This window comes from Chiloscyllium plagiosum, chromosome 3 (assembly GCF_004010195.1).
Source record: "Chiloscyllium plagiosum isolate BGI_BamShark_2017 chromosome 3, ASM401019v2, whole genome shotgun sequence".
NCBI lineage: Eukaryota > Metazoa > Chordata > Chondrichthyes > Orectolobiformes > Hemiscylliidae > Chiloscyllium > Chiloscyllium plagiosum.
Genome location: NC_057712.1, coordinates 62,056,215 through 62,070,808, shown reverse-complemented (window position 1 = coordinate 62,070,808; position 14,594 = coordinate 62,056,215). Strand labels below are relative to the sequence as shown.

At 38.6% G+C, this 14,594-nt stretch overlaps 1 protein-coding gene across 2 annotated transcripts in view; it reads right to left on the bottom strand.

The window, feature by feature from the left end:
• ptchd4 (patched domain containing 4) overlaps nt 1–14,310 on the bottom strand; it is a 92,968-nt gene extending 78,658 nt beyond the window's left edge. The window contains exon 1 of one of the 2 annotated variants that reach the window (XM_043683105.1): nt 13,702–14,310. In XM_043683105.1, the coding sequence (XP_043539040.1) occupies nt 13,702–14,310 (609 nt within the window). The remainder of the gene's footprint in view (nt 1–13,701) is intronic. The other variant, XM_043683114.1, reaches the window with a different exon arrangement.
• Nucleotides 14,311–14,594: the final 284 nt, after the last annotated feature.

Genomic DNA, 14,594 nt, shown 5'->3' with positions numbered 1-14,594 from the left:
GGGAGTGAAGCTATGGAATCCTTTACTGCAGAGGGCTGTAGAGTCTGGTTCGTCAAATATGTACAAGGCTGAGACAGACAGATTTTAGCCAGTAGTAGAGTGAAGAATTATGAAGGAAATGAGGACAGTAGATACTGGAGATCAGAGTCGAGAGTGTGATGCTGGAAAAGCACAGCAGGTCAGGTAGCATCTGAAGAGCAGGAGAATCGACATTTCGGGCATAAGCCCTTCATCAGGAAAGAGGCTTGTCAGCCGAGGGGGTGGATCTCTCCCTCAGCTCACAGGCCTATTCCTGACGAAGGGCTTATGCCGGAAATGTTGATTCTCCTGCTTCTCGGATGCTACCTGACCTGCTGTGCTTTTCCAGCGCCACACTCTCAACACTGAAGAATTATGGATTCTTAAGGAATTAATTGATAATTAATTCTTAATTATTAAGGTAAGTGGAATTGGGATTAGAACATATCCACTATGATCTCATTGGATGGCACAGCAGACTTGATGTACCAAATGGCCTCCTTCACTCCTAAGTCGTATGGTCTTATGTCCAATAACTCCTCCTCATCATTGCTAAAACCTTCACGTACCTGATGTAGCTCCTCTTTCATCATGACTTACATATTGTCTTTTTCCTTAGTCAAGATAAAGATACAAAGTACTCTTTCAATATCTCATCTATGCACTCTGACTCTGTCGATAAATCCCCTTTTTGTTCTCGAATCAGCCCTAGTTCTCCTTTCACCAATTTTTTACTATTTAAATACCTGTACAGGTATTTTTGGATTCACTTCTATGTTAGCTTCTAGTTTCTTTTTATATTCTCTCCTGCTTTTCTTACTTGCTTTTCTACTTTCGCTTTGAACATTCCATATTATTCAGGATCATTGATTCTCAGTTGTATTATCCACTTAACATTTCATAAGCACACATTTTCTTCTTTCTCTTAATCTCTATCTCTCCCATCATCCAGGGAGTTCTGAATATATTTGTCCTATCATTCCTCTTTATGGGAATACACCTCAAATGTGCCCAAATGATGTCTTCTTTCAAGACAGTCAATTATTCAGTTAACATTTTGCCTGCCAACCCTTGGTTTCAATTTATCCAGCCAGATCCATTCTTAACAGATTGTTGGATACCTTCCAGTTAATTATTCTTACTCACTTGGTCCTTGTCCCCTTCCATTGCCAACCTAAACTTTATAATAAAATGATCAGTGTCTCTAAATGCTCCAAATGACACTTTAGCCCTCCAAGAGCTAGGTCTAGCAACATTTCATTCCCTATAGGAGTGCAGACATACTGCTGTACTTTTCCTGAATGAATTCTGTGTGCTCTAAGATATAAATATCCCAGTCTATGTTCAGACAATTAAAGACCTCAACTGTATCTCAGCTATAATTCCTACAGCTCTCTCTGATTTCCTTGCAAATATAGACCTCTTCATCCTTCTCATGAATTGGCAACTGACAGATTACACCAAGCAATGCAACTGCATCATATTTGTTCCTTAGCTCTAGCCAAGTAGATTCTATCCTTGGTCCCTCTGGAGCATTCTCTTTCTGAAATGGTGCAATGTTATCCTTAATCAACATGACCGATGCTCTTCCTTTGCTTCCTTCCCTATATTTCCTGAACACCTTGTATCCAGAGACATTTAAAACGCAGTCCTGTCTTTCTTTGAGTTCAATCTCTGTCTTAGCCACAGTGTCATCTTTTCACAGTGCAATCTGTGCCTGTTGCTCATCAATTTTATTTACCACACTCAATGCATTCACATGCATTACTTCCATCCCAAGATAATCAATTACCCAGCTAACATTAATTCACCCTGGATGTTATGTCCACTTCCAGGTCCGCTAAAGCGTTCCGCCAGCTGGAGGTAAAAGCCAGCCCTTAGTAACTGCTATAAACAATATAGGTAGTGCCGCTGCTGCATTTTTTTTCTCTTTTATCTTTGTAGTGAATTTTCTTTGGCAGTTAGCATCAAGAAGTGCCATACAGAATATTCTCCTGCTTTTCAATTCAAGGAGTATCATGTGATCAAATCAATAGCTAAAATTTATGGATGCAGGTTCTCCATTTGATTCCTGGGCATGCCACAAAATTATTCTGTATTTTTGCAAGTGAAAGCATTTTCTGAAATACAGAAAGGTAGGGTCCAGCTGCACAAGCAGTCTGAGATACAGAAGCTAAAGCAAGTGAACGCTACAGCAATGAATAAGGAAACCAAAAATGGGAGCAATTATTTTCACCTATTGTTGGTGTACAATTCAAGAGTAAGGCTTAACAATTAAATTTACAACAAATACTCTGACAAAATCTACTTTAAAACTTTTCATTTTCTTATCCAACTTCTTGTCTAAGGTGAATTGCAACTTATTTTAGTGGGTACTTGCTGGTGAGAATGCATTAATTGGAATACTATCCGCCACTAGAATGCTATCTCTAGAATTGCAGAGGTTGAAAACAGAATAAGGCAGTAGACTTGGGAATAGTGAAATATTCCCATATTTCAGACTTTGCTGCAACCTCGTTCCATGATAGGTAATGCCAAGTGTGAGCGAATTTTGGTATCTGATCATATCTCTAACATTTAAAGGTGTTTTTACTGGGCTCACATGATTATGGTTGAGCTTAATTTCTTAGTGAGTAATACATAAGAGTCAATATTACAATTGTTAACATTCACTGGAAAATATTAATGCCTCTTAACAGCACAGTAACTTGCAAACCTAAGGCTGAAGGCTATCCGTCATATTTACCTGAGCAAATTGAATTTAGCTGCCTCCCAATTGTCAACTTTAGTTTGTTTTTAAAGATTATAGTATAGTTGCTTTTAGTACAAAAATATCACATTTGACTGGATTGTGAGAGTATTATAAGTTAGAATTTACAATTAGCAATTATAATTGTTAGAAATTAGTAATATCCCATGTTTATTTCTGCTATCAGCTTGAAATAGGTAGAGGATTAAGCTAGTATTATAAGCTTTGTCTCTCTAGAATTAATCTAGTGGATTTATTATTCTTAGGTTGTGATAGTTGTATTGAGCTTGTGCCTAGGAGCCAAGGTCAGGTGATGCATTCAGAATAGTGCAAGAGCAACCAAATTTAGACTTAAAAAACAACTGTCCTATATGACGTGTCAGGTTTTTCATTTAACCTTGACTAATTAAGACACTGCCAAAGTGCAAAGGTCAATTAGTGTATGAAGGTACAAAAGAAATTACTTTAGTAAATAATCCTCTGGTTCAATGGAAAGGTTTGATTAGATAATCAGTTGTAAAATGCTTATCAATAGCCCCAGTGAACAATTCTGAACATGTGTAACTGAGAACAGGCAAATTCAACCAATGCGGCCCTGACAAATAAGCTTGCAAGGTAAGAATGTAATTCAAAGGAATTATGTGGGTAACAGCATTGGAAAATATCACATAGTCTCGGAGGTGAAATTCACATTATAGGATGGATGTGATATGATGCAGAGCAAATTTAGCAGAATGTTGCCTGAGCTGGAGAATTTTAGTTTTGAAGAAAGATTGGGTAGACTGGGGTTTTAACCTTGGTACAGAGGAGACTGGGGAGGACAGGACATGACTGAGATGTATAAAATTATAATAGGCTTAGATAGAGTTAATGGGAAGAAACGTTTCTGCTTGATGGAGGAATGAATGACCAGAGGGCATAGATTTAAGATAAGGGACAAAAGCTTTAGAGAGGATGTGCAGAAAAGCATTTTCACATAGAGGATAGCGGGTGTCATTGTCTGTAAGGATGATAGAGGCAGAAACCTATTTAGATGTGTACCTGTGATGCCATACATTACAATGGGCCAAGTGCTGGAAAATTGGATTAGAATAATGACTGTTTTTGATTGGCACAGACTCAATGGGCCATAGCGCTTTTTTCAATGCAGTATGTTTCTATAATTAAATGATGTAACTACATCAGCTAAAGAGACCTGTGAAAGTTGGGAGGTAATGTATGTGTGGGCTTTTATTTTATGGTACAAGTTAAACATACCATTAAGCAACTTGCACACGTAGAAGGAATAGGTTCAATAGTAACATTCAAAAGCGAACTGGACAAATAATTGCAAGGAAACAAATTACAGGGCTATCAGGAAAAAGTAGGGAGGTGAGATTAATTGGATAATTTGACAAAGAACTGGTAGAGCCCTGATGAGATAAATAGCCTGTTGGTATGCTCAATGACTCTGAATCAACGATGCCATGGATATAGAAAACTGGGAGTGTTAAGTTCCTCTTTAAATACTGTCATTGGGTCTTTTACATCTGTGCAGAAGGTATCAGATCATAACAACCATTGTACAAAAACTGCTTTATCATTAAGTGGATTAGCAATGGGAAATTCAGGGTTATAAGGATAGGATGAGGGGTTGGGCTGGGTGGGATGCTCTTCAGAGGGGTGGTGTGGTCTTGATGGGCCAAATTGCCAGCTTCCGATGGAGGGCTTATGCCCGAAACAGGGACTCTCTTGCTCCTCGGATACTGCCTGACTTGCTGTTCTTTTCCAGCGCCACACTGTTTGATTGTTACCACACTGTAGGGATTCTATAACATCTTTATTTTCTTACCTTGTGCAAATCATTTTGAAGCTATTTTCTGTGGTTATTGACCTCACTGCCACCTGCAAAGTTTCACTTCATTGATTCTTGGCAAAAGCATTCATGATTTTGAATACCATCGTCAGAGACTCCTTATTATTTCTCTGCACAAAGGAGAAAACCAGCTTCTCCAAATAACTGAAGATCCTCCTCCCAGCACAATACTAGTAAATCCTGTTTGCACCCTCTATAAAGTGTCACGTCTTGTCTGAAGTATGGCATCCAGAATTGAACAAAACATGCCAGCTGATGCCTAAGTAGTGTTTTATAAAGGTTGGAATATAACATTTATCCTTTTGTGATAGGTCCATCTATTTGCTGAAGCCAGGAATTTCATATGCATTTGTGACAACCATTTAAATTTGTTCTGTCATCTTCAAAATTTGTTTTCTCTGTTTTCTCTGTTCTTGCATCCCCTTTAAAATTGTAGCATTTCATTCATATTACCTCTTCACGCCCTTCCTATGTATTTCTTCATTTCTACATAAATTTGCATCTGCCAAGCATCTGCTCAGTTTTTACCAAACTATGCCATCCTGAAGTTTGTTAGTATCTGCCTCATTGTTTACAAGTTTAGTTTCCTTTTCAAAGATTTAAACTTCGTCCTATACTCAAATCCAAGTTATAAATATGTAAATAGATAAGTGGACCTAATATTGACATCTTGGGCAGACAGCTGTATACTTTCCTCTAGTATGAGAAACAGGCATTCACTACAACATTTTGCCTTCTGTCACTCCTAACCCATGGGCATTAGTTTGGCTAAGCCAACCTTTTGGTAATGGGTCAAATGCCTTTTCAAAATCCAAATGTACATTAACTGTAACATCCCTACCAAGCTTCACTACCAATTTACTAAAATTACTAAAAATATTAGAACCAAATGATGAAGGCTTAAAGATAGAATGAAGTTATTATTCAGGCCTTATCTAAACAACTGAGGTGAGCTATTGGTGCCTATTGTATTTTCACAAGGAATGCCTCTGACAAGAGTATACGATTCAGAGTTTGAGGTTGTTGGCTCTTTGATGGATCCAAGTGGCAGGGAAGACAATAGCAGCTGGTCAAGGTAGTCTGGAAGCCATAAAGAATATTCTTGCTTCTCCAGAAGCTGCAGTGATTTGAAAAAAAGAAATGTAATTTGCATATTTTTCAGAAGCAGCTGCTGGTTGACCATATCCCAACAACCTGAATGAATCAGAACTTGGGTGAGTCCAATTTCTGGTACAAGTTCACAAGTGGTTCAGACTCTCACTGGCTTAAACAAGGAGTTTAGTAACTGCTTTAAACAGGTGAAACCAGATGCCTGAAAATTTATCTTGTTTAATTTTTGATCTGATATTTTTCATGCATCTTTCTGATGCAAAATATTTGAGATTTACATTGTTCTATTTTATACTTGTTTTACTCCAATAAACAGATGCAGCGAGCATCAATTTCTTCCCCATTATACAGATATTTATCTAACCGCTATTAAGAATTTTCTGTCTGAAAATTGATTGCATATTTCTTTATTCCAACAGTGACTACACTTCAAAAATAGCTGTGACATCCCTAAGGATGTTCTGAAGTCGTGAAAACACTATATCAATGCAATTCTATTATTAGACAACAACTGGCCATGCCTGAGAGAGATTTTCTGAGGAAAATTAAAAGCTTTCAAAAACTGAATTTCAGTAGTTTATTTAAATGACGGACCTGCTGGAACAAGGCCGAACCAGCTGTCCTAATATCTTCCAAATTGTAATGAGGCTCTCATCATATAAATTATTATAGCAATTAGTTGGAGACAGTGGTGAAGCTATTACACTTTTCAACAATAACAATCATAATTCGTACATGGTTTGTTTTGATAGTTGCAGTCATATGAACGTAGTAAGTGTTGACATGCAGAACCCACTCCTGGTAGTGTAGCTATTCCTTTTATTGGCAATATAACTAACAACTCCTTTGGGGGGCCTATGGCACAGTGATAATGTCACTAGAAGTGCAATCCTGAGACCCAAGCTAATGTTCTGGGTACATGGAATACAATCCTACCATGGCAGTTGGTCGAATTTATATGCAAGTATTAAAATTTTGAATTAAAACCTAGTTTCAGTAATGGTCACCATGTCACAATTATCTGCAGTTATAAAACCCCATCTGGTTCAATTACACTGCTTATAGAAGAAAATCTTCTTTTGTCTATGTTACATTTGAATTCAGACCCACAGTAACATGGTTGATATCTGAAGTGAAATGCCCATCACACAGTTTGTTTAAGGCCACTTGGGGATGGGCATAGAAATTTAGAAAATAGGAACAGGAGTAGGCCATTTGGCTCTTCGTGCCTGCTCCACCATTCATTACGATCATGGCTGATCAACCAACTCAATAACTTGTTCCTGCTTTCCCCTCACATCCTTTGATCCCTTTAATCCTAAGAGCTATATCCAAAACCTTCTTGAAATCATACAATGATTTGGCCTTGACTATTTTCTGTCATAGTAGGTTCCACAGCCTCACGACTTCCTGGATGAATAAATTTCTCCTTATCTCAGTCCTAAATGTTACACCTTAGACGATGAACCCTGATTTCTGGACTCTCCTGCCATTAGAAACATTCTTCCGGCATCTATTCTGTTAGAATTTTAAAGGTTTCTATGAAATCTACCCTTTTTCTACTTCATTCCAGTGAACACTTAACTGATTCAATGTCTTCTCATTCATCATTCCTGCCCTCTCAGAAACCAGTCTGGTAAACCTTTGTTGCACTCCTTCCATAGCAAAAACATCCTTCCTCAGGTAAGATGATTGAGAGTGTACACAGTATTTCAGGTGTTGTCTCAGCAACTGCAGCAAAACATCCCTTCTTCTGTACATGAATCCTCTCACTATGTTTGCCAACATGCCAGTTACCTTCTTCACCATCTACTACAGCTGCATGCTTCTCTTCAGTACGAGGACACCCAAATCTCATTGCACACCCCTCTTTCAATATATAGCAATTCAGATAACAATCTGCCTTCTTGTTTTTGCTATCAAAGTGGGCAACAAACGCTGGCCTTTCCAAAGATGCCAATATTTCATAAAATAATTAAAATAAATACAAAGGGGAAAGGGATGGCCAGTGAGATTGAGTTCAAGTGCCGGTCTGTCTATTCAGCTCGAGGAAAAAAGAACTATGCTTCTCAAGAACAATTTGTGAGAGTTGGTAAATAATTCGGTTTAGCGAAAGAAAATTCTTGCACTGCGCTAAATGGATTCATGAAGAACTTTAATCTGTAAGTTTATTTAACTCATAATAGGGTTAATATGTTCAGATTGGTTAATTTCCATGCTAAAAAGACTGTTACAAAACAAGACTGTTACAAATTTGTTGTACTTACTCCTCTCTGCTACATGAGGTCATATGAAAGGACAGTTTTCTTTTCAGCTCACAATTTGACAATAAATATAGGACAATAAAGGTGAACTACGAGCTACATTGTTCACTTATGGAAAAGACTTGGAACTGAGTCCAAAGCAAATCTAGTCCAGATCCAGGTACTGTGAGTTGAAGCAATGCTGTACACTGTGATAATCAAGACTAACTTCTCATCCCGTGCCAAAATAATAAAAACAGAAAACATTGAAATACACAATGTGCTGATTTGCATTTGTATGGAAAAGGTGTTTAATATTAATTTGAAGTGATTAAACAAACACAATCTCAATCCAGGTAACACTACTGTTGGCTTTGGGTTTGAGATAATGTCATTTAGGATGCCTTTCAAGGGAAAAAATAATTTCAGTTCACACTAATAATCAGGAAATCACTGTGAGAAGAATACATGGGGAGGAGGCAATGGACAAGTGGTAAAGTCACTAGATTAGTGAACCAGAACCCCAAGACAATGCTCGAGGCTTGAATCTCACCACTTCAGATGGTGAAATCTGAATTCAATTAAATCGGGACTAAATGCTGACCATGTTAATTGTCTTAGTTAACCTGGTTAACTAAAAAGGAAATCAGCCAACATTTGGCGTTCCCTCTGGACAATTAAGGATAGGCAATGAATAAATCACTAGCCAGTGACACATACATTCCCCCAAACAAAAGAAGTAGACCAAATCATATAGAGAACCACAACAGAGGTGTGGAGATCTAAGTTAGCCTTTGAAGTCTCAAGACAATGTCACCAAAAATAGAGAAATGAGTGATTGCCTTTTTGTTATTACTACATAGAGTGTGTGTGTGTGTGTGTGTGATCTCGCTTCCATTATCCCTGCACTAAGTTTTAACATGTCAGAAAGAAAAACACCAATTGTGGAGTGTAAACATGAGGCTGGCTTTGAAGGCAGGGATAATATGTCATTCCTAAAATGAAGGTTGACTTGTAAGCCAAGAATATGAAATGCAAAATTCTGAAGTCTGAAAAAATGGGATAATCACAAAATTCACTTCTATATGATGATATAATGGCAAAAGGAGCAAAATTGTTTGGGGAAAAGGGACTTCTGGCTTCTTGGAGAAAGCAACTGGTTGCAATAAAGTGACAATAGTAAATTGGCTGCATTGGACCAGGGGATTGGCTGTTTCAAAGGTTGGATGGACAAGTTGATCAGTGAAAGAGGAACAGATGGGAGTATAATAAAAGTGAAGAAGGCATTGCCATGTGGATTTGTAATGGAAAATTCAAGGGACAATCAACAAAAGGATCACATAAATTTGAGAGGTAACACAATATTCAAATTGCTGCATGTTTAAAGCATTTTGTAACATTTTGCTTAACTTAAGACACCGGTTTGGTGTCTATTTTCTTTACCACCCAACTATCATCTTTCAGTTGAAAGCCGAATTAAAATAGAACTGGACAGAGAAACAAAAGAGAGAGTTAAGAAGAAACAACAAAGAAATTTAAGAAGAAATGGAAACATGAAAGGAGAGACAGACAATAGCATGAGGACTTCAGGGATAGTAAGGAAGTGACAATTACTGTCTAGTTTACAATGCACAATGCTGTGGGAGATTATCTGACTAGTGGTTGAATAATAATGGTGTATCTAGCATTTACTTGCATGAGTGGAAGCTGTAAGTTGCAAGCCTATCATCAGTATGATTTATGCAGGTAATTGAGTTACAATTACACAGAACTTGATTTTAGGGACCCAGGCAATTGCTTCTGTCTTCTGATTGCTTGGCTGAAGGAAATCATTGAATCCCCATGGTGTAGGAATAGGCCCTTCAGCCCAACACGTTCACACTGACCCTCTAAAGAGTAACCCACTCAGATCCATTCCCTTACATTTAACCCTTTACTAATGCATCCAACCTATACATCTCCGAACACCATGGCCAATTCACCTAACTTGCACATCTTTGGATTGTGGGAGGAAATCAGAGCACCCGGAGGAAACCCACACAGACATGGGGAGAATATGCAAACTCCACACAGACAGTCACCCAAGGCTGGAATCAAACCTGGCTTCCTGGCGCTGTAAGGGAATTACTGTGCCACCCAAAATTGCAGCTTATCCAAGATAGTCTATGACACAGCTGAAAATGTGTTGCTGGAAAAGCGCAGCAGGTCAGGCAGCATCCAAGGAACAGGAGAATCGACGTTTCGGGCATAAGCCCTTCTTCAGTCTATGACACAAGCTGTCTTACAGTGTAAAAGATGTCCATGAGTTTAGATAGTTGAATGATATGAGAATGCATGTAGACCTTGACTCCACATCTACAGACAGCTTGCCAATGGACAGAATTAGATGAAGAAGAGATGGCGGCTAAACATGAAACCTCGGGAGCTGACAGCACAATGGTGGAATGAAAAAAAACGCAGCAAAATGTGCCTCAGTTATGATCAGATAGAAAAGGAGCAGACAGTGAAAAAATCAGGAAGGCCACTGAAGGAGGATGGTGCAGTTGGCCATGATGAAACAGGTTAAGGATGATACAGTTGATTCCCGAATATCTTACAGTTTATTCCTATTATCTTGTTCCTGTGGTTTAAACATAGAATGATACATATAGTTGGGTCATCTGTCTTGGAGCAAGTCTTGCTCCTGGCACTGAGAAAAATAATTAAAGAAAAAAGATGTTCTTGATACATTTTTGTGTCTCCTCTATTCATATTAATTCATCTCTCTCATGCCAGAGAGTTCAATGTCACCTATTAGCACTATATATCAGTGCTATCATCACAATTACTGTTTAAATTCAGTCTTTCAGGAAAATAAAATGTAATGAGTTAATTGTAGTCATATGCAGCTAATTTTGAAATGTATCTGCCATTTTCATTCACTCGTTAAAACTGTTGTTAGTGAAAATGATCTGTGGACAACACATCTACTGTTTCTTGAATAAGACCACTGCTTCTGGTAACAATTTATGTTTCTTTTTAACTTGGTGTAATTCCACACCTCTGTATACTGCTCACTAAATTATTTAACACAACTCAGGTGATCTTTTATATGTGTGCTACATGCCTTTATTTTATTGATATTTTGATTTGATATATATTATTTCTTTACTGTCTTTCATACATCTAGTTTGACTATTCCAATGTACCCTGGCCAACCTGTCATGTTGACCCTCAGTAAACATGAAATCATCCAAAACCATGCTGTTATGGTTGAATTAAATCCCATGTAGCTGTCAATTCTGTGCACACTGGCCTGCACTGGCTCCTTGATAAACTGTTTTAATATTCTCGTCCTTGTTCTTCACATCGCTCGATAGCCCCATTCTTTTTGACTACTTAATTTCCTTGCAACCCAGCAACATTTCTGCACTCTTTCAATTCTAACCTCTTCAGCATCCCAATTTTAAGAGGCTACCATTGGTGCGTTATCTTCAATTGCCAAGGCCCTAAACTGTGAAGTTTCCTCCCAAAACCTCCCTGCCTCTCTCTTTCTCTTTTCCTTTAAGATGCTCCTTAAAACATATCCCTTTGACCAAACCACCCCTTGTCTCTCTAAATATAGCTCGGTGTCAATGTTTGTGTGTATGACTCTTCAAAGCACCTTGCTATATAAACATAGTTTGTTGTTGTCTTAATTATCATCTGAATTACATTAATTTAATTCGCTCCAACATATGCATCTTTTCATAGATTTGTGCATTCCTCCCACCTTTGCACTTTTAGTGGTAATGAAGCATTTCAAGTGAAGGAAGATAACTTTTTAAAATCATTTTAGATAACAGTTAAATGAAACTTACAAGCAATCCTGTAAACGAACATGTAAGCAAGACATACCTACTGCTAATTCATGCACAGGAAAAATGTTCCTCACAGCAGCTTCACATAACACAAAAAAACCCTGCTCAATGACACATTCACCCACTAGCAAGATGCGCAATAACAATTTCATGCACACAGCACAAAAAGACTTTTATTAGCTCTTTCAAGCATTTCAGGATAACACCCAATAGTCCTTCCACATAATTTTGCTTTTTTAGCATGACTTCTGTTCAGGCTACAACTGTTAAAAACAGTTATAATATAATAGGGGATCATGGTTTCTAATGAGTTAGCTCCTTTATCATGTTGCTTTCAAGCCACCAATAAAGGCAGGCGCCCCTTATTTTCAATCATTGTAGGCTTATGTCCTGGGTCTTTTTCAAATAGCATTAGGCTGGTTTTAACATCCTAACTGAAAAAGTTCAAACTAAGTAACTCTCCTCCAAGCATGCTTAGATGCCATCTCAATGTAGGCAAATAGTGTTAACCTGAAATGATTTCACTGTGTATAGCATAACATTAAACATAAAATGAAAAGTCTAAACATAAATATTGTATCAACACCAATCTTGTCAAAAAATACAAAACCTGCAATCTAATGTGATTCTATAGAAATTGTTTAACACATTCATGACCATTTTCAATCTGAGCTATCATTAAATAACAAATGACAAGTTAACAGTGCAACTCTTGAAGTATAAATTTTTCTCTTGCATTATATACTTTCAATAAACCAGTACATTTTGCATATACTTTTCTTACATAACCAACTTCCATTCTTACATCTTTTGCAAAGGAATATGGCAACAGTTGAAGAGGTGCCCATTTGAATTCATGACTATTGCACAATTCAACTTCTCCAACCTGAGTTCTGAGTGTAGGTACATAGATCTTGATTAATTACGCCTTCTATGTTGTTCCTTACATTACATTGAAGATAAATTTCTGTGAAAGCATTATTCCACTGATAATTATTTTTGATCATGCTCTGATTAACATAATATTAACAGGAAGGTGGGCAATTAACACAAGCCAATACTTTAAAAGGCCCTTTTAAACTTCCTGCATTGCAGCTGCATAAGGACCTTGCAGCTGTCCTGGGAATGCTTGCACATGCTCGTCCTGTCCTGATCTCTGTGACAGGCTACTCGGAACAGACGGAGCATGGTTCTCAAAGTTCAGGACTATTGAGTTCTGGTGAATGAAAGAAAATCATTGGCTTGCACCCCTCATAATATAAACACACGCCTCTGAATTTTAAGGAAAGAATACTTAGATTGTTGAACAGCAAACTGGGAATGAAACTCTATATTCGTGGGATGGACTTGGAGTCATTTTTAAAAATCGATATTGCTATTTTATTTTGACAGACAAGACAAATCCGTTTCTGCACCTCATCATTCAGCTGCCTGAATAAAAAAAAAGGCATCTCTGAATATGAGCACCTACATTGGTCTCGTATCTTGAAAGTGCCGTGGGTTAGCACAATACCCAATATTGATCTTGAGACATATAATACTGAAAAGTATTGCCAACTTCCCGAACAGTTTACACTTTATGTCGGTCTGAATTACTTGAAGATTGGTTGGGAATCAATTACGGAGGGGTTTTTTTTTGCTTAATTCTGTGGCTGAAAAGTAAACAAGGCATCTCCTGATTTTTTTTTGCTGTCTATAAATGAAGCAATGGGAAAGCCCCCGTGGTGTGAGCAGGACTCGGTTCCAACCAGCTTCAATATAAAGCAGCGGTATCGAAATGGGAGAGAGGGAGGGAATGAAGGATTTAAAACAATAGCTATTTGGATAGACAATCTCCACACACACACACACACACACACACAAAAGAGAATGAACGTTAGGGTTCACCTTTAATTTAGTATTAGGATAGCGCAGTGATTTCCTCGGTGCGGTATTATTAGACAGTGCGGCTTGACTAAGATCCTCCAATACTTCGATGATATCGTCAAACAGGCACCTCTTATCGCTGTTCCGCAACATACAGATATGAGAGAAAGAATAGCTGAAGCCGGAGCCGTTCACTCGCATCTCCAGCACGGCTTTGTGCATTTGCAGAATCTGATCGGCTCTCTCCAGGATGTCAGCCCCAGGAAGGGAAGTGAGTACCACCCTGCCGTATCTGCCCGGCGTATGCAGGTCCGAGTACAGGCTGTTCTTGGACTGGTTGATGGAGAACAGACTGTTCACCAGGGTCCTCTCGATCTTGGCCAGGCTGTGCTTGGGCGCCACCAGCAACTCCAGGTCAGTTTCCCGCTGAAATTTATTAAGGAAGGTCGCCCCGAACAGGATGGAGAGGATGGAGGGGACTGTCAGGAAAAAGACGGGGTGCCTGCTCACGAATAATCCCAACCAGTAGAAACATCCCTTCAGCCCTGAGTGCACGACTTGTCGCAGCATCCTCCTGCAGCTCTTGCAGAACCCCCAGCCCTGGCTCTTCCTGTAAAGCTCATCTGACATCTGGCTTTGCCCCTTTTACATGTTAATCCACACCAGTCCCTTTTGGGTATTACTCGGGAAAACACTGCAGCAGTTTCACAGCAGACGGCCAACTATTGATCACTCGGGGCTTTTTTTCCCTCCTTGTTAAAGGCCAGCCCTCGTTTCGCCATTGAGCGGTAATAGTTGTATCGTTTCACCGCATCGCCCTCCATCCATGTGTACATTAGGGAGCAGTATTAGACTGACTGTTGGAAGTGCTGTACAGGCTACTCTAATTTATCGAGCTCCTGGAACCAAGTGTG